We start from the raw sequence: 23,730 nt of genomic DNA on the forward strand, positions 1-23,730 counted from the left end.
CCCCTCGCGGTCTGATGAGGACTCCTTTGTCGGAGCGAGACACAGGCAAAGGCCGTGCACACCTCACCCACCCTCCCCGGGGGACGGCTTTCAGGGCGCAGTTAAGAAGTGGTCTGTCTTTCGGCTTGTCCCCAAGGGACAGAGCCTGGAAAGGGGTGGGGATGTGGCGGCTTTCTCGCCGAGGTTTATTATTATTGGGTGGAGGAGGGGGAGGGGGAGTCTGCCGAGCAGACAAAATGACGAGCCCCCCCCCTTCCTCCCCGCAAGTGTATATGTGCGGGAGGCGGGTGGCTGTGGCTCGTCAGAGCTTGAGGTAGAGAAGCGTGTGGGGGGTGGTCACCGTGGAGTGGTTCAATAGCAGCCGGAGCATGCACTCCGCGCAACAGTTCCCTGCCCTGCCTGCGGAGGAGGAGCGCTACCGGCAGGTCCTCTCCGCCAACCGGGTAAGGACAATCCGAGGGCGCTCCTCTCGGCTTATGGGGCCGGGGGCTTGTGAGGGACGGCTGGCTCCGGCGCTAAGCGCCCCCAGGGCCGCAGGCGGAGAGCTCAGCGGGACACATAGCCTGGGCCACCGCCGGGTGGCGGGGATGGTGGACGGGGGGAAGGGGAGCGCGGCCGCGGCTCCAGTGGGGAATGCCCGTGCGCCGAGGGGCAGGTTGCTCGGGCAAGTGGAGAAGGGGCGAACCTTGCTCCGAGCCCCGCCATCAGCCATAGTAGGGACGCTGTCGTGGTCCCGGGAGGCACAGGCAAGTGGCCACTAGCCGCCGTACCAGTGCTTTCCTGTGGCGCGACCTGCGCGTCTGGGCGGGAGAGGTGCCGGGACGGCCGGGTTTAGAGGCGCAGGATGTAGGTGAGTCGCAGTGAACGACCGGTGGTTGAGAGCGTTTCATGAAGAGCTCCGCGGCGTCCTCTCCCCGGTGGTCTCACGAAGTCATCAGGGAACAGGCATTGATGGACCTGGTGTCGCTCTGGCGATGGCAAAGAGCAGTTGCGCCGAGCCCGACGGCAACAGGTCCGACCGGGGTTTGCGAGACCAAAGTTTGGGCTTTACCTCCAGCAAGGATGTTCATGGCGGCTCTACCGGCGTCTGGGCTCCCGGGGAGCATAGGACGTCGTCCCCGGCACAATATCTGTCTCCCTGCAGCGACAAGAGATGATGTCGCGCTCCGATGCACCCTGGGGTCCTACGTCCCTTCGCGCGGCTGTCCGGCGCGATAGTACGGCTGGCCACCACCACCCCCGGTAGGAGGTCATCCCGTGGAGGGTCACAGATATAGTTAATCCTTGCAGGGAGAAGGAGCACACCGGCGTGCCTGCGAGTGTCTGACCGGGACAGTACGGGTGTTCCCAGGCTCCCATCATACCTCCTGGGAGGAGGGATGAGGGGGAAGGGGGATCACATCTCTCCTACCCTTACAGGAGAGGCGGCACGGGGTGCGTGGGAGCTCGTAGGAGACGGCTGACGAACGTTCGGGGTCAGCCCTGCTCTCCCCGAGCCGGGGAGAGGGCGGCGGTGAACAGCGGGGCCGGCGCGGAGCAGGAGAGGGAGCGGCGGTGCTCCCCGCCCTGTCGCAGCCGTCCGCGGGCGACCGAAGCGGCACATCGGCTGGGTTTACAAGGGTGTACACATGGCCGTGTGCTTCGGTAGCATCGCTGCTCCACTTGATTTAATGTGCAGACTCCTTGGACGTCTTTCACGGCAGACGGTTAATTAATGAAACTTTAATTTATTAGCAGACTGGCTGCAGTGGTGAAAGCCTCAAGTGAAATCAAATATCTAGAGCTTCTAATGCATTCACGAGGTCTCTTGGGAAGGTTTAGCTTTCAGCAGTTAAAATACGGAGATGGATTTTTCCATATGGTCGCTTAAACTTTTCCTGTGTTCCTAAAAGACGGACCAGTTTTGTACTCACAGGATGTTAGGGGTTAGAAGAGACCTTCGAAGATCATCGAGTCCAAGCTCCCTGCCAGAGCAGGACCATAGAATCCAGCACATCTAATGGATGCCTTAGCTGGGGAGCTCCGTTGTAAGCTTCTCAGGTGCTGTGATGCAGGCAGCCTTGAATTGGTGCACCACTAGTAAAGAAATCCAAACAGCTATGAAGGAGTATTGCAAGGAGCTGTAGAACCACTCTGCTTATGTGTCTCTGTAAAAGCTGGGGACACCTCCTGAATGTCTTGGACATCAAGACACTGTAGGAAGATGGGCGCTCCTCTGGCATACAGGGGAATTAAAAAATAAGAAGTCCAAGCCTCCTTTAGAGAGGAAATACTCAGGACTGTTTTCCCCTCCTTCATCTCAGCCCTTTATGGGGTGCCCTGACAGCTGTGTTTGTAATGCTTGTGGAGGAAAGTCTGACCCTTCAGCCTTGCATATAATCATCACTCATCACACATCCTTGGGGAAGCCACCAGTACTCATTTTCCTGAGAAGCCTCTCAGGGTGGTGCTGCCAAGCAGCACAGCTCTCTTACCCAGATCAGAGGAATCTGCTTGGGCTCTATTAGTATCTGATGGCACCACCAGGGAAAAAAAATGTTTGTGTTCCCCCCCCCCATCATTCTTTTGGAGCTAGGACTATAAAATACTGAAGAAAACATTCACTTCCTCTCCAGAAATCTTTGCTGTGTGCCTTTGGTAGATAACTTGAGTGTGCAGGTATAGGTGTGAGTGACAGGTATGAGGACATATGTCACAGCTGGAGGTGTTCTGCACAATGTGCCATGCAGTTGAGAGGCAGTGATTCCAGTCTGAGTACAGTTTGAAATACTGGGGGTTCCCTCTGTCCCAGTTTGTGTCTGCATTCTTGCTTAGCTGTTAATTATGGATTAAATGACGTCTGCAGATACAGAGGAAAGCCAGGACTGCTAGCAGTGCCAGTAATGATTTAAAAATTCATGTTTAGTTGAATGTAGGAAGCTACTATGTGTTTGGTTGTTTTGTTGGGTTTGGGGTTGTTTTTGCTAAGCTGCTATAGATGTTCAGGTCTTAGCACTCTGCTCCCTGTGTCCTGCTGTTATACTGACTCCATGTATTGCCAGACACATAGAGGTTTTTTTTGTTGTTATTTACATGGCCAAGCAAGGAGTGCACACAGGGGGCTGAGACGGATAATCACCCAGACAGAAATCTCCTTTCCCAGGTGAGATGTTGGTTAACTGCAGAGATCAGTGATAATAAGATTAACCAGAATTAACCAGGTTGGAAAAGACCTTTGAGATCATTGAGTCCAACCCATCACCCAACACCATCTAATCAACTAAACCATGGCACCAAGTGCCTCATCCAGTCTCTTCTTAAACACTTCCAGTGATGGTGACTCCACCATCTCCCTGGGCAGCACATTCCAATGGACAATCTCTCTTTCTGGGAAGAATTTCTTGCTAACATCCAGCCTAAACCTCCCCTGGCACAGCTTGAGACTGTGTCCTCTTGTTCTGGTGCTGGTTGCCTGGGAGAAGAGACCAACCCCCACCTGGCTACAACCTCCCTTCAGGGACTTAGAGCAAGAAGCTCTCCCCTGAGCCTTCTCATCTCCAGGCTAAACAACCCCAGCTCCCTCAGCCTCTCCTCACAGGGCTGTGCTCCAAACCCCTCCCCAGCTTTGTTGCCCTTCTCTGGACACCTTCCAGCAAGTCAACATCTTTCCTAAACTGAGGGGCCCAGAACTGAACACAGAACTCAAGGTGTGGCCTAACCAGTGTTGAGGACAGGGGCAGAATGACTTCCCTGCTCCTGTTTGCCACACTATTCCTGATACAGGCCAGGATGCCATTGGGCTATCTTGGCCACCTGGGCACACTGCTGGCTCATGTTCAGCCTACTGTCAACAGTACCCCCAGGTCCCTTTCTGCCTGGCTGCTCTTCAGCCAGGAGGGAACAGTCCTTCCAAGAGAAGGCAGAATAGGTGAGAGAATGTTGGGATGGGTACACTTGGTGAAGAAACCCAGTGGCTCCTGCTCTCACCACTACTCAACTCCTCTAACCAACAAAAGCAGAATGCTGAATAAGCTCTTTGTACACAGTTGGGAAGATGGTGCTGCCGTTGGTGTGGCCTAGTGGGTGTTTGGGCTCTGTGAGCCCTCAGCTCCAGTCTAGGACCCAGCAGATTCTGCTCACCTCAGTACAATGTAGACACTCCAGACTATTCCTGAAGAGCGGGGAGCTGTGGCTTTGACCTCACCTGCACCAGGAGGCTGTGGACACCGAGCCATCTTCTTCCAGGCTGAAGAGCACACCTTGTGAGGCAGTTACACACAGTGGCAACCACCTCCTGGTGTGGTCTCCAGGTTTTAAAAGATGGTGGCTACCACTACATTGTGTGGGAAGAGTCAAATCCTGTCAGCGTGTCAGGTATCCTCAGCAGACACTTGGAAGGCTGGATGAATGCCTTGTTCCTGAATGCTAGCCAAGGGAGGATGGCAGGACACTTGCAGCTGGGCAGTTCTAGGCTTGCACATGCAAGGTCTTCCTACATGTGGCAGTCAGACACCTCCTGGTTTTTAAAAGCTTTCAGGACATGGCACTTAAGCAGCAGGACTTGAGGGGCAGTGATTACCGTCTGAACGCGGTTCAAAATGCAAGGTTGCCCTCTGTCTTGGTTTGTTTCCCTACAAAAATGAAGCAGACCTCAAAAATGGCAGGATGGGTAAGTACTCAGTGCCAGGGGCTAAAGGTGGATTCTAACCCCTTGCACAGTGACAGACTGTCACAGCAGGGCAGGCAAAGCTTAAGTCTTTCTTGGAAAGGTCTTCACACAGAGAACAACCTCTGAAGACAGTGGCCAGACAGGCTCCAGCTTGCCTACTGGCATTGCCTGTCTATTTTTAATTCTAGTGACCCTCCACAGTCAATTTTTGCCATGCGAGGGTGTGGAGTTTCATCTGTAACTGCTCTGAGCATCCGTCTGGGTCCCAGGTCACAAGCGTCCCCCTGCACATGCTGGAACCTGTCACTGAGGGAGTTAACCTAGGTGCGCGGTGGGTCATCGCTTCCTGCGAGGTTGCATAAGGAAAAACTAGAGGGGTTGGGGGGGGAAGCGAGAAGGAAGAGCTCAAAGCCTTGGCTAGGTGCTTTGTCAGGCGCCACAGCCTCCATGTCCTCTGGCCGGCTCCGGCAGCCTCTTCTCCCTAAGGCGTGAGCGAAGGCGCTGGGCGAGCTGACGAGCGCAGGTCGAGCCTTGGGGCTTCCGCAGCACGGCCATCTCGCCCGGCGGTGCTGAGCGGCGGGGGAGCGGGGAGCGCTCGTTGGTGGCCGCCTTTCTCGGAGCGCAGCCCCGCCACGGAAGAATACGATGCCGATCGCATCCCTTCCCTCCGTCCCCCGCCCCTCTATAAATAACTCTCGCTGGGTCGACCTGTCAGATTCCCGCGGCAGCGCTGCCTATCCCCTGACCCGGGACGCCTGCAGTGGAAAGTCTGAATGCAAAAAATACCGAAGTAAAAATAGAGCCCCGGCGGCAGGTCCTAGCGCCGGGGCTCAGCGCTGCCGCTCCGGGCCAGGCGCTGACCGCTCTCCCGGTGCCGCTGCCTGCGCTCCCCGGCCCTGCTGCGCCTCGGCACTGCGCAGCGTGGAGAGCTTCCTCACCCCGCATCCTGATCCCCTTAGTACCTTAATTGTCAATTCTCTTTTTCTTCTTTATTTTTTAACTGTCAGGTAGAAGCAAAACTAATTTTTGCTACTCAGCTGTGGAACAGATAGTTCCCTTCCACTTGGGGATTTGGGCTTGTCTTTTCCAACCAGCAAACATGAAAGAAATAGAGGTAATGGCTTAATATCCCAAATGTAAAAATATTAACAATGAGACAACAGTCAAGGAAGAGCTTGCTGTTTCAAGGAGATGAGAATCTTGCTACCTCTGATGACCAAATTACATTTCATCCCATGCCTGCCTTGTGCAGAAGATTGCTCCCCTGAAGGGAGATTCTCCTCAGCTGTGGTTTCAAGCGACTATAACCCACAGCAATGCTTGTAATTATTTGCTTATGATGTGTTGTTATTTCTGAAGGTTAAAGCCCAGTGATAGCTACCAGAAAGTGCTGTCTGACTGCTGTGTGTGCCTTCTCCTCCTGGTGCATCCATGTTGTGGTTCCCAGCTCTCAGTCCCCACTGGACCACGGAGTATCTTGGCTCTGGTGGAGGGGTGGCCTTGACTCACAGCCAAGCACCCACACTGCTGCTCCACTACCTCCCTTCTGTCCTGTGGGACAGAAGAGAAAATAGGAAGAATGAGTGTGAGCAAGCTTGTGGGTCGAGATAAAGGCTGAGAGGTAACCAGTTGTTGTTGTGGGCAAAAGAGACTCACATGGAGGAAATCAGTTTATTACTGATTAATATAAATATCAATACATGCCAGGTAATGACAGGACTAGGGAGAATGGAACAAAAATAGAAATTAGTAGATTCAGATTGGATGTAAGGAGGAAATTCTTCACCATGAGGGTGGAGAAACACTGGCACAGGTTGCCCAGGGAGGTGGTGGAAGCCTCATCCTTGGAGGTTTTTAAGGCCAGGCTGGATGTGGCTCTGAGCATCCTGATCTAGTGAGAGGTATCCCTGCCCATGGCAGGGGGTTGGAACTAGATGATCCTTGCAATCCCTTCCAACCCTGACAATTCTCTGATTCTCTTTAATTACTGATTCAGGTGATGTGAAACAAACCCACGAAAAAAATCCAAGCATCAAAACACTTGGAGAAAACATCTCTCCTCTCCCATTCCCAGGCTCAGCTTCACTCCAGATTCCTCTCCTCCCCCCTTGCCACTGCAGCAGGTGACACACTCCCTTCAGCAGGGCAAGGAGTGGTGCAGGGAAGGATTGTGGCTCTTCTCTGCTATTCTTTCCTTCTCCCTCTTCCTCTGCTCTGGTGTGGATCCTCCAATGGCTGCAGTCCTTTGGGGATTATCTGCTGCACCATGGAGCATCTACTTCTCTCCTGACCTTGGTGTTTGCACTGCTATCTCTCACTCTTTCCTGCTTCTCTGCCCATATGGTGTTTTTGGCTCTTTCTTAAATACGTTTCCACAGCAACTGATGGTCTCAGCAGTGCCCTGTGGTATGGATGGAGGCCATCATTGCAGTTCCCCTCACTGCCAGCAGCTTGACACCTACTCCCAGTACAGATGCCCATGTAGTCAGGGGCAGAAGTGTCTACAAATGATGGTCAACACATCACAGCATTAGCCTGAGAAAGTATGTTTGCTCATAACTGACCAAATGGCAGTGTTGCCTCTGTGGTTGTCTGCTCTCCTGTCCCTCTACCCACATCCCCAAATCACAAAGGGATGAAATTAATCCATCCATCCATCCATCCTTCAGTTCTTCACCATTTCTGTCATTAGAGTGGAACCCCTGCAGCATCTGCCTCTTTGCCTGCCACATGGTTTTATGTGCACCTTGCATTGTTATCTCACTTCACAACTCAGGATCATAGGCCCACAGTGTGTTAGGGGACCTCTGAAAATCATCAAATCCAACCCCCCTGCCAGCGCAGGGCCATAGAATCTATTGCAGATCACACAGGAATGCATCCAGATGACTCTTGGCCATGTCCAGAGGAGACTCCACAACCTCTCTGGGCAGCCTATTCCAGTGCTCTGTGACCCTCACAGTGAGGAAGTTCATCCTCATGATGAGGTGGATCCTCCTGTGCTGTAGTTTCTATCCATTGCCCCTAGTCCTATCCAAAGATACAAGTGAGCAGAGGCTGTCCCTTCCTTCCTGACACTCAGCTCTCAGATATTTATAAACCTTTATTAAATTCCCTCTCAGTATTCCCTGGACTAAACAGCCCCAGGGCCCTCAGCCATTTTTCACCAGGCAGTGCTCCAGTCCCTTCATCAATCCTTGTAGGGCAGAGTAGAGGGGGGAGGAGAACCTCCCTGGATCTGCTGGACACACTCCTCTTAATGCACCCCAGGATCCCATTGGCTTTCTGTGCCCCAAGGTCACATTGCTGTCCTGAAGGCATTCTCATGGCCATAAAGCCATGGGTAGCAGTGAAGAGTTTTCCATCCCAGATCTCCAAGAGCTGCAGCACTGCATTCATGCAGTAACACAGAGTTCTACCTGCTGTGGAATTCCATGGGCCAGTGGTGCAACAGAGAGATTTCTTCCATTGCTCCTGTTTCCTGTGCCAAATCTTTTGCTGGGGGGGTTGTCTACCCTCTGTTAAAATTGCCCTAGAAGCAGGGGGAACTGGAGATTATAGAAGCAGAATGTGCTAGGGTTGTCAGGCTCTCCCCAGCCTCTTGCATCCTGAGGATGAAACACAGGTGGGTGAGCCCAGCTTGCCCTAAGAGCCTGTGCATTTCTGCTATGACATGGTGCTGAGGGACAGACATGGGTGAGCCCAGCTTTGCCTTGACAGCCTGTGCATTTCTGCCATCACATGGTGCTGAGAGACAGACATGGGTGAGCCCAGCTTGTCCTAAGAGCCTGTGCATTTCTGCCATCACATGGTGTTAAGGGACAGGCATTCCTGAGGGACAACTCATTGTTTGCAAGATGCTAGTGCCATGGTCTAGTTGATTGGATAGGGCTGGGTGATAGGTTGGATTGGATGATCTTGGAGGTCTCTTCCAACCAGGCTGATTCTGTGATTTTATGTCACATCCAAATGCTGATGGAATGAATGATATGGAATGGATAATATATCAGGGACTGTAGCTATCATTCTTATTTTTCTTTCTTACTACTTGATCTGCAGCAGGCATGTAACAAAAGGATTAAGTAATAACTGCCTTTTTTTTTAAAGCTTCATTTTGTTCCTGGCTAACCACTTTAAAGCTGTAAGTTGAAATAATTTATAAGGAGGTATGGAATGCCAGCTGAATGTGTTTGGAAGTTACTAACAATTCTCCTTTCTTTCCTATAAGTTCAGAGTGTATGGAGTAATGGTGATAGTGGTCCAGAAGGGCTAAGAACCCAGATGGTTTCCATTTGCTTTTCTCCCATCACAGGCAGGATTCCTCTGTGACTCTTGGAGATTTCCAAAGAGAATGTGAATGGGAGGAAAGCTGCCATCTGTTCTAGGGATGAGAATTCAATTGAATACTTCTAGCCATAAATACAGTAGGATATAATTCACCAGAATACAGTAGGAATAATTCACCAGATTGGTGCTGTTGCAGTGACTTAGATAGGAGGTTTTATCCTGCAAATCCTTATGTGATCCATAAACCTCTGCCACTATGTCACAGTCAAACGTGTGCAGCAATGCAAGTGCCTTGTTAAACCACTTCATCTTGAGTTTTCTGTATCAGCTCCTTGTTCCCTAACTTTGACAATGACAAATAGATTTAATCTTTAGTCCCCTCTTCAGCTATTCCTGTCAAGATGCCCCTGGTAGTTTCAAATAATAGCCTTCTCTTATTTCCTTCTGCTGAAGCAGAATGTTTGAAGAGAGTGCATTGCCATGCTTCTGAGAAAAGTGGTAACCTATTGAAAAATGAATGAGTCACCTCTGAATGTTGTAGGTTATTGACCTTTGGAGATACTGTGCAAGTCCATTTTCATCTTTGGGGAAGAGAACAAATAAGTACCCAGCTATGCTGAACAGATGAAGCTTTGCTCTGACTCTAAACCATGCCCGTCCCTTTGATTAATGTTGCTGCTGCTCTCATCCTCGGGCCAAGGGTTAGTGTCTTCTTATTTATAATTCAGGAAGAAGCCATTAGTGTAAAGTTAACATCACACATTCAGACCCCAAATGGGGATTTCTTCTGGGCAGATGTTTAGAGTGTAAGAAGAATCAGTACATTTTAGAGGGAAATGGATAAGCAACACACAAAGCAGACATGCGCCTGCGAAGATTTCTGCCATTTGCTCAGCTAGCATTCCAGTTTGGCATCTGACTCAGGTCACCAAAAGATTCTGAGTTTAAATAGGTTAAAGTAATTGTAATTAGGAGCACTTCTGCTGTGAGGACAGGCTGAGGGAGCTGGGGGTGTTCAGCCTGGAGAAGAGGAGGCTCCAGGGAGACCTAATAGCAGCTTTCCAGTACCTGAAGGGGGCCTACACAAAGGATGGAGAGGACTGTTTACCAAAGCCTGTGGTGATAGGACAAAAGGCAATGGCTTCAAACTAGAGAAGAGCAGACTGAGATTGGATGTTAGGAACAGGTTTTTTACTGTAAGGGTAATGTAACACTGGAACAGGCTGCCCAGGAAGGTGGCTGAGGCCCCATCCCTGGAGATATTCAAGGTGAGGTTGGACAGGTCTCTGGGCAGCCTGATCTAGTTGAGGATGTCCCTGCTGACTGCAGAGGGGGTTGGACTGGATGACCTTTGGAGGTCCCTTCCAACCCAGACCATTCTGTGATTCTATAAACAGCAGTGCACATGGCACGTATGTGGTGTATTGGATACCTTTGAGTTCAGAAAGTTAAACCAATGGATCAGGAACTAATAAGGGAGAAAAAGAAAAGAAAGGAATGTCAAATTTGGAGGTCTAGTTCCCTTGTAGGGGATGAGACTTCTGGTGGGGTTTCTACACAGGTGATTATTGATGCATGGAATGGGAGCCACAGGGCAGATGGGATTTTTTTGTTTGTCCCTTCTAGTTTTCCAGGCTTGAAAGGTGATTTTAAGAGGAGGTTTTCCTCCATCTGCATCCTTGCACTTCCTCAGAATGTCCTTTCCAGATCTTTTTGTTGTCACAAATTAGGCCTCTGAGATTTTTTTTTTTTTTTGGTACAATTTTTGTTGTAACAGATTCCAAATTTACTCTCTGGTGCTAATGGCTCTTGTGCAGACATCTGCTGATTGAACTCCTGGAGAAGAGGAGGCTCGGGGAGACCTTATTGCTCTCGACAACTACCTGAGAAGAGGTTGTAGCCAGGTGGGGGTTGGTCTCTTCTCCCAGGCACCCAGCACCAGAACAAGAGGACACAGTCTTAAGCTGCACCAGGGGAAGTTTAGGCTGGAGGTGAGGAGAAAGTTCTTCATAGAAAGAGAGCTTGGCCACTGGAATGTGCTGCCCAGGGAGGTGGTGGAGTCACCTTCACTGGAGGTGTTCAAAAAGGGATTGGATGTGGCACTTGGAGCCATGGTTTAGTTAGTCATGAGGTCTTGGGTGATAGGTTGGACTGGATGATCTCTGAGGTCTTTTTCAGCCTAATTGATTCTGTGATTCTATGAACTCCCAGCAAAGCAGGACCCTCAAGTGAGTGGTGTGCTTCTCCTCTGCCTGTTGAACTATGGTTCTCAGCAATTTGTAGCCAGAGGCTTGCCCTCGCTGCTCTGCTGCCTTAGCAAACCTCAACGCAGTGAACATCTGGGCAGTCAGGAAAGCATTAGAGTGGTCTCTGGGTGTGTTCAGAAACCCAGCATGGCACTGGTGAAGTCTTCCTGAGTCGTTTTTTGCAAGCTCTGGAAACTTGAAGAAAATGAATAACCCCCAAAAGCAGAAACTGCAATAATTCAAGATTAGTTTCCCCCAAACACTTCCCCACTGCCTGCTGAGGTAGGCTGGGTGGAGGTTCGTGTTCTGGTGTGGGGAAATGCTGCATGATGCTCACCACAGTCAAGTTCCTAAATGAATGTCTGCTACAGACACTTCAGTTTGGGACAAAAATCTCTGATATCTTCCATATGTTTACTAAATCTTGCTTGGCTTATGTGGCATAGCAACATCACACATCTTTGCCATCAGCTGTTAGCAATAAAGAAGAGGAAAACTTAGAACTGTAGCAAGTTTGCCATCAGCAGAACTGTTTCTGATTCTGAATGTTCTTGAAAATTCAACAGTTTCACTGCAAATGAGGGCACCATCCACTCTTGTAGTTGCAAGCAGTGACATTATCAACAGTACCACAGTACCTTAGGGGTTGGAAGGGACCTCCAGAGATCATCCAGTCCATCCAGTCCAACACCCCCACCCTGTCAGAGCAGCATCACCCAGGGTAGTCTGCACAGGAATGCATCCAGGTGGGTTTGGAAAGTCTCCAAAGAAGGAGACTCCACAACCTCTCTGGGCACCCTGCTCCAGAGCTCTGGCACCCTCACTGTAAAGAAGTTTCTCCTCATGTTGAGATGAAATCGTCAATGTTCAAGTTTGTATCCATTGTTCCCTGTCTTGTCATTGTGGATCACCAAAAAGAGCTTGGCCCCCTCCACTTGACACCCACCCCTCAGATATTGATATAGATCCCTTCTCAGTCTTCTCTTCTCCAAACTAAACAGTCCCAGGTCTCTCAGTCTCTCTTCACAGGGGAGATGCTCAAGTCCCTTTATCACCCTCATGGCTCTCCCTTGGACTCTCTCCAGCAGGTCTTTGTCTATCTTGAACTGGAGAGCCCAAAACTGGACACAGTATTCCAGGTGTGGTCTCACAGTGCATGTAGTGCTCAATTAAAAATAGTCTTTCTTCAGCTGAGTTTTCTAACAGCAGTGGGGGGAAGGGAACCTGTGTTCTTCGGGTACTGAGAACATATTTTGGTTCAGTGCTGTGCTAAACCAGTTGCATGCCAAAATCTCTGGTGTTTGGGGTTGCTTTCTTTCAGCCTGCCCTCAAGGATTCGGCTTGTAAGACTTCTTTCTCTTAGAAAGGGAGGCAAATGTGTATCTACAAGGTTCCTCAGCCTTACAGGCTTCAAGAATGAATCAGAGAAACTATCGACTACAGAAAGAGTTGAGGGAGACAGGTTTCTTGGCCACTAACCTGGAATCTTGAGGTTATCCAAGCAAATAAGCAAGTATCACCCCTGCTCCATTCTTCAGGCCCATTTTTCTCTGAAGATTCCATTATTTATGCTTTTGGTCCATTTTTTATTAGAATGGAGAGGACAGAACATGTCTGAAGTGCAGCAAAGCTGGGGAGGGGTTTGGAGCATAAGCCCTATGAGGAGAGGCTGAGGGAGCTGGGGTTGCTTAGCCTGCAGAAGAGGAGGCTCAGGGGAGACCTTATTGCTGCCTACAACTACCTGAAGGGAGGTTGTAGCCGGGTGGGGATTGGTCTCTTCCCCCAGGCAACCAGCACTAGAACAAGAGGACACAGTCTCAGACTGTGCCAGGGAAGATTTAGGCTGCATGTTAGGGAGAAGTTCTTCCCAGAAAGAGATTGGCCATTGGAATGTACTGCCCAGGGAGGTGGTGGAGTCACCATCACTGGAGATGTTTAAGAAGAGACTGGATGAGGCACTTGGTGCCATGGTTTAGTTGATTAGGTGGTGATGGGTGATATCTTGGACCCAGTGATCTCAAAGGTCTTTTCCAACCTGGTTAATTCTATTCCAAGTTCCTGCAGACACTACTGCTATAATAGGGTGTGTGCATTCCTTGTGTATCACAGTATTTGTTGACAAGGGGAAAAGAAACAGTCTCAGGGAATATATAAATAGTAGCTATAATGTTTATATTTATGTAAAGAATGCTTTATTGTGGCCAAGAAGACCAATGGCATCCTGGGGTGTATTTGAAGGGGTGTGGTTAGCATGTCTACAGAGGTTCTCCCCCTCTACTCTGCCCTGGTGAGGCTGCATCTGAAATATTGTGTCCAGTTCTGGGACCCTCTGGTCAAGAATGACCTCAGGGAACTGGTTGAAAGAGTCCAGCACAGAGCCACAAAGCTGCTGCAGGCAGTGGAACATCTCCCTTGTGAGGACAGGCTGAGGGAGCTGGGGCTCTTTAGGTTGCAGAAGAGTAGGCTGAGAGGTGCCCTCATTGATATTGATGTTGATAAAGATGTGCAGGGCAGTGTCAGGAGGATGGAGCCAGGCTCTGCTCAGTGATGTCCAGTGACAGGACTAGGGGCAATGGTGGCAAGCTGGAGCAGAGCAAGTTCCACACAAACATAAGATTTTTTTTTTTTTCACTGTGAGGGTGCCAGAGCCCTGGAGCAGGCTGCCCAGAGAGGTTGTGGAGTCTCCTCTGGAGCCTTTCCAAACCCACCTGCATGAGCTCCTGTGTGACTTGCCCTAGGTGACCCTGCTCTGGCAGGGGTGTTGGACTGGATGATCTTTCAAGGTCCCTTCCAACCCCTAACATTCTGTGATATAGGAGCCATTAACGCTATCTTTAGTTTTATCTCCTATTCAGCACTGAAAATGAAAGGGGAAAAAACCTCATGCAGACATTCAAGTGATGAGGAACTGGAAAATGCAGTTTATGCTTGCTGAATTACCAGTGATGATTTAAAACAGGTTTAGTGTTTTTCAGGAGGTCTTTTCCAGTAGAAGGGGGAAAACACCATGCTGATTAGTTGCCTGTAAATATTTACTCTGCTGTTACACAAAACTAGCAGTTTGTGGTGTTCAGGGCAGCATCTTTCACAATCCAATATTCTTTTCTTGAGCAGTCACTGAAAACAAATTTGGATACAGCAGCTCTTTTTAAAATCTGTGGTAGGGAGCTGTCAATGCAAAAGGCAGAGGTTTGGTGTTGCTTTCAGGCGCTGACAAGAAAGGAAATGTTTGAGGTTCTCTTTCAGTGTGAAGATTTGCCTAAAGTAGCTGGGATCCACAAAAAAGAGTTCTGACAGAAACAGAGGGACATAAGAAGCTCACTGCTTTCACTGGTACACATTGAATAGAATAGAATAGAATAGAATAGAATAGAATAGAATAGAATAGAATAGAATAGAATAGAATTAACCAGGTTGGAAGAGACCTTTGAGATCATGGAGTCCAACCTATCATCCAACACCATCTAATCAACTAAACCATGGCACCAAGCACCCCATCCAGTCTCTTCCTAAACACCTCCAGTGATGGTGACTCCACCACCTCCTTGGGCAGAACATTCCAACGGCCAATCTCTCTTTTTGTGATGAACTTCTTCCTAACATCCAGCCTAAACCTCCCCTGGCACAGCTGGAGACTGTGTCCTGTGTAATGTTTCTTCCAAGTTAACTGTGAAGCATCTGTGCCACAGTGGTGGAAACTCTGCTCTGTTTTACACTTCTGCTTGGGATGATTAAGACTTTATGTACCTCCAAAACCTTCAGCATCACCTCCTCCTCACAAGAAGAGTCAAAACCAACCAACCAACCAAAAATTTTCTCTCTTTTTGTCAGTTTTGTTTTGTTTACTGATAACAGAATTTTTTTTTTTACTGTTAAAACTAACTCTCTGTGGAGTCATGGATCAGCTTTTACCCTGGGCACTTTTACCTGGGCTTTGCAAGAAGTGCATAGAATTATAGAGTAATGAAATCATAGAATGGACTAGAAGGGACCTCCAAAGGTCATCAATCTGACACCCTCTGCAGTCAGCAGGGACATCCTCAACTAGATCAGGTTGCCCAGAGCCCTGTCCAGCCTCACCTTGAATATCTCCAGGGATGGGGCCTCAACCACCTCCCTGGGCAACCTGTTCCAGTGTTCCACCACCCTCATGGTAAAGAACCTGTTCCTAACATCCAATATAATTCTGCTCTTCCGTAGTTTGAAGCCATTGCTCCACATCCTATCACTGCAGGGCAAGTGCATCTTAACTGGGAGTCATTCCTTTAGGAAAATGAACTGGATGTTACCTTTGCTTGTCTTGAAGAAACTAAGAGGCAGCTGTCAAGGAACCAAGTCACTGGGCTGTAGTGGTGGTCCTGCTGTCTCTTCTCTAGCCCAGTTTGGTTTTATGCCAATCACATCCTGGGCTGCATCAAGAGAAGCATAGCCAGCAGGTCAAGGGAGGTGATTCTGCCCCTTTACTCCACTCTGCTGAGACCCATCTGGAGCACTGTGTCCAGTTCTGGAGCCTCTATTACAGGAAGGATCTGGACGTGCTGGAAGGTGTCCAGAGAAGGGCCACGAGGATGAGCAGAGGGCTGGAGCTGCTCTGCTATGATGACAGACTGAGGGAGTTGGGGCTGTTCAGTCTGGAGAAGAGAAGGCTCTGAGGAGACCTAATTGTGGCCTTCCAGTATCTGAAGGGGGCTACAAGAAAGCTGGGGAGGGACTTTTGAGGGTGTCAGGCAGTGATAGGACTGGGGGGAATGGAACAAAACTAGAAATGGGTAGATTCAGATTGGATGTTAGGAAGAAGTTGTTCCCCATGAGGGTGGTGAGAGACTGGCACAGGTTGCCCAGGGAGGTGGTGGAAGCCTCATGCCTGGAGGTTTTTGCAGCCAGGCTGGATGTGGCTGTGAGCAACCTGCTGTAGTGTGAGGTGTCCCTGCCCATGGCAGGGAGGTTGGAACTGGATGATCCTTGAGGTCCCTTCCAATCCTGACAATTCTATGACTGACAGTGTGCACTGATTCAGGAGCTCATGTTCAGGTGATCATGACTCTCACCTGAGTTGTAGATCTCTTTTTTTGACTTCTTCAGACCGAAGAGGGAATTGAACTCAACAGCCTCATTTTCTGTGGAATCATCCCACTGTTAAAAGGGGCAAATTTGTGCCATTTAAAATTGTTTTGTTTGGTTGGTTTTGTTTTGTTCTGTTCTGGTTTGGTTTTGGCTGTGCTTTTAAAAGTAGTTATGGCAGCTTTGTTTTGAGGGATCCTGTATTCATATCAGAGCTGTGTTAATCCTCTTTTGCCTGCACTCAGATCTCCCAAAGAGGTCTGAGTACAAACCAGGGTTATTGAATTCAGGGAAGCCTTCCACGGGTAGCTGTTAAGCTGCTATATTCCAGCAGGACCAGAAGCAAAAGTTCAGGCAGACTTTTAAGACTTTAAATATGAAGATGTAGGGAGGTGTGGACTGTAGGGAGTTACATACTCAAGGAGGGATTTATCTAAATGTCACTTGGATTTCAGTTCTTAAATGCCACCTAAAGCCTTGTCTTTGTGTGTGCCTGGATATTTGAGGTGTTATTTATGGGTAAGGGCAGTACTTCAGCTGAGATAGCCTGGAATCACGGGCAGCAGCATTTGCAGCTTCTGAAGGAGATGCTGCTTAAGCAAAGCACTTCTGAAAACCAATTAACTCTCTCCAACATTCCTTGTGTTTCTCATTGTGGGAAACAATAGGTTGGACTTGATGATCTCTGAGGTCTTTTCCAACCTGGTTGATTCTGTGAAGTGGTGATGATCAAATCACAGATCTTGTTAGTTCATCCAGGCTGCACCTTTTCAATAGGCAGAGCTACCATGCTCAGCACTCTCACCCTGAACTGCCTGTTTCAGATGTTCCTAGAGCTCTGGAGACTTTCAAAACCCACCTGCATGGGTTTCTGTGTGACTTGCTCTGGGTGATCCTGCTTCAACAGGGGTTCGGATCTCAGGTACCTCCAAAATCTTCAACATCCTCTCCTCACAAGAAGAGTAAAAAAAAAAAATATGATGAATTTTCTCTTTTTATTCAACTTTTACCTGGGGCACTTTTATTTACTTGGGGTTTGCAAGAAGTGCATAGAATTACAGCATCACAGAATGGTCTGGGCTGGAAGGGACCTCCAAAGGTCATCCAGTCCAACCTCCTCTGCAGTCAGCAGGGACATCCTCAACTACATCAGGTTGCCCAGAACCTCACCTTGAGTAACTCCAGGGATGGAGCCTCAACCACCTTCCTGGGCAACCTGTTCCAGTGTTCCACTACCCTCACAGTGCAGAACATATTCCTAACATTCTAACTTGTAGCTCATCAGAAATGTTTAGGCACTTCCATGAAGCTGTAAGTCTGTGGATATTGGGTGTAATAAACTGAATTCTGCCCAGCAAAAGGAAGTTTATGTTCCACTTTCTGTTGGCAATCTAAAAGCCATTTACAGCCTATACTGGAATTGCATAGCTGCTCTGTGTAGTGGAGAGGACTGCTGGTGAAAGCTCCTAACTGACACCGGAGAGACAAATCTCTGCTCTTTTGTTTTGCAGGTCCTAGATGAGGATACTATGGGGGATGGCTGCTCTCAGAAACTGGCTTCTGCCAAGTTCCTTCGACTTTTGCTCCTAATATTGATTCCATGCATCTGTGCCCTTATCCTTTTGTTGGTGATCCTGCTTACCTTTGTGGGTGAGTGCCAATGGAGTACATTGCCATGTTTTTAATTAAGGAGGCTAAAGCTGAGGCTGTAATAGTGGACATTAAAGCTGTATCTTAGCACATCTGCCTAATAAAGTAATCTATCTACCTAGTAACTTACTAGTCTTTGTTGCAGTGAAAGAGAAGAGGAGGATCAGGGGAGACCTTATTGCTCTCTACAACTACCTGAAGGGAGGTTGGAGCCAGGTGGGGGTTGGTCTCTTCTCCCAGGCAACTAGCACCAGAACAAGAGGACAGAGTCTCAAGCTGTGCCAGGGGAAGTTTAGGCTCGAGATAAGGAGAAAGTTCTTCCCAGAAAGAGAGATTGGCCATTGGGATGTGCTGCCCAGGGAGGTGGTGGAGTCACCATCACTGGAGGTGTTCAAAAAAGGATTAGATGTGCCACTTGAAGCCATGGTGTCATGAGATGTTGGGTGATAGGTTGGACTTGATGATCTCTGAGGTCTTTTCCAACCTTTTTGATTCTATGAATCATAGAATTTGCTAACATATTTAAGGTAGTGAAGAGCAAACCTTTTCTGAATTTCTTTGAGTAGATTTTTGAGGAGCACTCTAACTGTAGATGGCTTTCAGCACTCATTTTACAAGTACAAGATGACATTTATTTATAACTTTACATCACACCAATACTAGGTTAAAACATTACTTTTTCAGGCAAAAAAATGGTGATTTTTTTCAGTGCTGAGAGTTTTTGGGATTTATACTTTTGGTTTGTTGTGTTGGGTTTTTTTGTTTTGTTTTGTTTTGGGTTTTTTTGTGTGTGTGTTAGAATATTAGAATGGCTCAAGTCAGAAGGGACCTCAGAGATCATCTACTCCAACCTCCCCACCATGGGCAGGGATTCTTCTCAACTGGACTCAGCTGCTCAAGCCCTCATCCAGCCTGGCCTTCTACACTCTCAGGGAGAAGGCAACCACAACCTCCCTGGACAGCCTGGTCCAGAATCTCACCACTCTTATACCAAAGAACTTCTTCCTAAGCTCCAGTCTAACCCTCTCCCTCAGCTTCAAACCATTCCCCCTTGTCCTGTCTCTAGAGACCCTGATGAAAAGTCCCTTTGCAGCTTTCTTGTGGGATCCCTTCAGTTATTGGAGGCAGCTCTATGGTCCCTTCAGAATTTTCTCTTCTCCGGGCTGAACAACCCCAGCTCCCCCAGCCTATCCTCATAGCAGAGGTGTTCCATATGAGCCTTCAAATATCCTATCAATGATTTACCTAAATTGCAATGGGGTAGGGAAAGAACTGGGGCTACAGCTTCCCCAAAATCTTACAGCACAGAGGATATTTGTGACTTCCTACTTTGCTCACCCCTGATTCCCAGCAGCCCATTGCCAGGGGGAATTAAAAGAAGATTCTCACTGGCTATGGATGTACAAGAGAGTGAGCACAAAAGCACCCCAAAGCAGTAGGAATGTCAGCTTAAGCAGAATACTTACTTGTTGGGGTTTGTTACTGTTGTTTGATGTTTTTTTGTTGTTGTTGTGCTTTTTTGTTTGTTTTGGTTGGGTTTTGTTTTGTTGTGTTAAGAAGGAAGCTCAGCTAGAAAATGTTGCCAAGCACTTCAGAAGCCCACCTGGGGTGCGGTGTGAGGCATCTAGAAAGAATTCCAATTTCCTAATTTAACCTCTCCCCCAACTTCAGTGCACATCCCACGACCAGCTAACAAGCACAAGATGAAATTAACCACATCCCAACAGCACCTCCAGCACTGTCAAAACCCAGACAACTGGAACCTGTTTTCTCACTTCAGTCTGTAAAGGATCTGTGACAAGAAGCTGTAGGGTCTGTTCTTTTCATTTAGCTTAATTTTGTGAAGTGAGAAAAAACCCCAGAAACACCACAAACCCAAACAAAAAATGCCCTCAAAGCTTGTGAGTGTTAAGATTGACAAATCTTGGAATGTGTCTTTAAACTAGGAATAGTCTGAGGTGGATTAAGATCAAGCAGGTCTGGCAATTAGGAAATATGATGCCATTCAATTTACTTTCCTTATGTTTAGCATTCCATTTGTAGCCTTCATATCCTCTGCCCCAGATTTCCATTCCTTGTTAAGAAAGCAGATAAAAAAAGCAGGTGTATTTACGTCAGCCCTGCTCAATCTCCTCCTCTGAGGGCTTGCATCGACATAACACTCATCAAAATGTATGAACTCCTCCAAGGAAATGGGGACCTGTCCCTACTCACATATGAAAACTCAGGAATTTCTTCTCTGAAATCAATGTAATTACTCTAGGGGGAAGGATAAGGCTCGTTGCTATCACCCAGATCTGCATCTGGGAATTTGTCCTTGTGATCTAGAGAATAATAATGCAACTCTGGCAGTCCAGCCAGCACACATGGACAGAAGGTCACAGTGAGGAAAGCGTGGACTCTGATGTGGCATAAGTGATCCCCAAGGAGCCCATAGGGCTTTATTCATTAACCACTGCAAAGTCAGGGTTTGAAACAGGGACAGAGTTCAGGATTGGCCATTGGAATGTGCTGCCCAGGGAGGTGGTGGAGTCACCATCCCTGGAAGTGTTTAAGAAGAGCCTGGATGAGGCACTTGGTGCCATGGTTTAGTTGAGTAGATGGTGCTGGGTGATAGGTTGGACTTGATGATCTCAAAGGTCTTTTCTAACCTGGTTAATTCTGTATTCTGAATTGCAATAGAGCCATTATATTTAGGCTACTTGCAAGTTATTAGCTTAAGAAAAGCTTGATCAGTGAAAATTCCTGTTACATGACATATTGTGCTCAACAGGCAGGAAAAAGAAAGGCATCAGTTAAGATTTTAAAATATTTTTATTTTTTTAAAAAATTAGATCACAGTGTTATGGCTGTAAGTGAGAACATTCAGGCAAACCCAGCTGTTCATACAGACAGAATATAGAATTAGCCAGGTTGGAAAAGACCTTTGAGATCATTGGGTCTAAGATATCACCCAACACCATCTAATCAACCTAACCATGGCACCAAGTGCCTCGTCCAGGCTCTTCTTAAATAACCCCAGTGGTGGTGACTCCACCGCCTCCCTGGGCAGCACATCCCAATGGCCAGTCTCTCTTGCTGGGAAGAACTTCTTCCTAACATCCAGCCTAAACCTCCCCTGGCACAGCTTGAGACTGTGTCCTCTTGTTCTGGTGCTGCTTGCCTGGGAGAAGAGACCAACCCCCACCTGGCGACAACCTCCCTCCATGGAGTTGTCGAAAGCAAAGAGGTCTTCCCTGAGCTTCCTCTTCTCCAGGCTAATCAACTCCAGCTTCCTCAGCCTCTCCTCACAGGGCTGTGCTCCAGACCCCTCCCCAGCTTTGTTGCCCTTCTCTGGACACGTTCCAGCATCTCAACATCTTTCTTAAACTGAGGAGCCCAGAACAGGACACAGGACTCAAGGTGTAGCCTAACCAGTGCTGAGTGCTATGAAAGGTTGCTACTGCCTTTCCCTCCAGCCTTTTAGTACAATCCTGATTTTTAGCTGAGGCTTCATTTCCTTAAAGCCTGAATTTGATGAAAGGGAAAAAAGGAAACCCATCTCCTTTCTGCACAGGGCATTAGAAGCCCAGTTTTGTTCTGCAGCTTCTTCAGAAGATGCCTTCCATAAAGGGCACTTCGAGTTCCATTTTGTCTGGGAACTGTTCTATTATTGGCATGTCATCTGTTAAGTGGCAAAAAACCAAACCAAAATTACATCTGACTTCCATTTAGTCCCCTCTGGCCTCTGGTAAGCAGCTTAATGTAGTGTCTTTCCTTGAGAGGAGGAGCAGCATCAAGCCTGTTCATGCAGCTCATCTGGTATGCAGTGGTTTGGTATGCTGTGGGAGCCCCATATCATCAGTGATGTGCCCATTTCTTTAGAGTAGAAAATCACAGGATCTTAAGGATTGGAAGGGACCTCTGGAGAGTCCAACCCCCATGACAGAGCAGGATCATAGAGTCTAGCACAGGTCGCACAGGAACACATCCAGATAGGGCTGGAAAGTCTCCAGAGAGGGAGACTCCACAACCCCCCTGGGCAGCCTGTTCCAGGGCCCTGTCACCCTCACAGGAAAATTTTTTTTCCCTCCTATTTCATTGGAACTTCCTATGCCTCAACTTCCACCATTGCCCCTTGTGCTGTTGTTGGGTATCACTGAGCAGTGCCTGGCTCCATCCTCCTGGCACTTACCCTTTATATCTTTATCAACATGAAATGTGGTCACCCCTGAGTTTCCTCTTTTCCAAGCTACAGAGCCCTCAGCTCCCTCAGGCTCTCCTCATAAGGAAGATGTCCCACTCCCTTCATCATTTTTGTAGGTCTATACTGCACTCTTTCAAGCAGTTTCCTGAGGTCCTTCTTGACCTGAGGAGCCCAGAACTGGACCAAATATTTCAGATGCTGCCTCACCAGGGAAGAGTAGAGAGGGAAATCCCACTGAATGGTGAGCATTTGCTGATAGAATACCAGAAACCTCACCATGTAGATATATAAAGTTCCCCTGGGTCCTTCCAGTAGAAGTTAGACACAAAGATTTACTCACAGTTAGCAACACAGGGGCCAAAACAATCCAGGCAAATTTCAAGTGGTAACTCTTGAACCCCATTTTGGGTTGGGTTTTTTGCTGGTTTCAATTGCTGTAGTTAAAGCTTTCTCATCCAAAAAGAAAAGGATAAGGTTGCCCTTCCTCATCTGTTCCAATTCTCTTTCTTCTCACCTATAAAGCTTCCCAACTTTACTTTTCAGACTGTAACTGGAAGTTGGAGTTTTTCAGGCACTGTTGGTTAATTGTAGCTATGTTTAACAAAGATTCCATGCAGTCACCAAAGTAAAAATGAGGTTTGGGAGGGAAAGATAGTGGTGGGCATTGTGTGGACTCCATGAGTCACAGTATCACTAAGGTTGGAAGAGACCTCGAGGATCATCGAGTCCAACCTGTCTCCACAGACCTCACGACTAGACCATGGCACCAAGTGCCACATCCAATCCCCTCTTGAACACCTCCAGGGACAGTGACTAAACCACCTCCCTGGGCAGCACATTCCAATGACGAACGACTCGCTCAGTGAAGAACTTTCTCCTCACTTCGAGTCTAAACCTCCCCTGACACAGCTTGAGACTGTGTCCTCTTGTTCTGGTGCTGGTTGCCTGGGAGAAGAGACCAACCCCTTCCTGGCTACAACCACCTTTCAGGTAGTTGTAGAGGGCAATGAGGTCACCCCTGAGCCTTCTCTTCTCCAGGCTAAACAATCCCAGCTCCCTCAGCCTCTTCTCATAGGGCTTGTGCTCAAGGCCTCTCACCAGCCTCCTTGCCCTTCTCTGGACACGTTCATCTCTCCCAAGCAACTAAGGAATGGTCAAATCAATATGAAAGCCTAGGAACAAGTGATTTACACATCAGAGTGGAAAGAAACACCTGTGGGACTTGCCTTGTAGAGAACAACAGGAGGTAGATTGTTGCTAATGTGCTTCATGTGTGAGCATCATTTTGGCCTGAGGGGCTCTAGGTAGCAGTGAGGTTGACAGAGAAGAAAAGGAGCTGAAAGGGTAAGCAGAAAACTCTTTTTTCCCCCCCTCCCCACATGGAACCTAGTCAGAGTAAGTGATGTTTCAGGCCTTTTCTTTGGAATTTGGCTAAGGAAAGACTGTTGTATCTGTGTCCATCATTGAAAATATTTTTCACTGTCTTGGTTTTTTGCTTTATTGTCCTGAAACAATGCTAAGAGCAGTGCTTAAACATCACTGTGAGGAGCAGACAACAAGAAAAGATATAAAAATCACCAGATGTGGCCAGCATATTTAAAAACAGTTGTGAGATTTTTATGTTTTGAGAGATTCCTTTAAATTATTTGTGA

At 48.1% G+C, this 23,730-nt stretch overlaps 1 protein-coding gene across 1 annotated transcript in view; it reads left to right on the plus strand.

Moving 5' to 3' along the window:
- The first annotated feature begins 335 nt into the window (after window positions 1-335).
- CORIN (corin, serine peptidase) overlaps window positions 336-23,730 on the plus strand; it is a 124,134-nt gene continuing 100,739 nt past the window's right edge. Inside the window, exons 1-2 of the mRNA XM_054163615.1 lie at window positions 336-443; window positions 17,754-17,892. Of these exons, the coding sequence (XP_054019590.1) occupies window positions 369-443; window positions 17,754-17,892 (214 nt within the window). The 5' untranslated portion in view covers window positions 336-368. The remainder of the gene's footprint in view (window positions 444-17,753; window positions 17,893-23,730) is intronic.

Source organism: Dryobates pubescens, chromosome 1 (genome assembly GCF_014839835.1).
Source record: "Dryobates pubescens isolate bDryPub1 chromosome 1, bDryPub1.pri, whole genome shotgun sequence".
Taxonomy (NCBI): Eukaryota; Metazoa; Chordata; class Aves; order Piciformes; family Picidae; genus Dryobates; species Dryobates pubescens.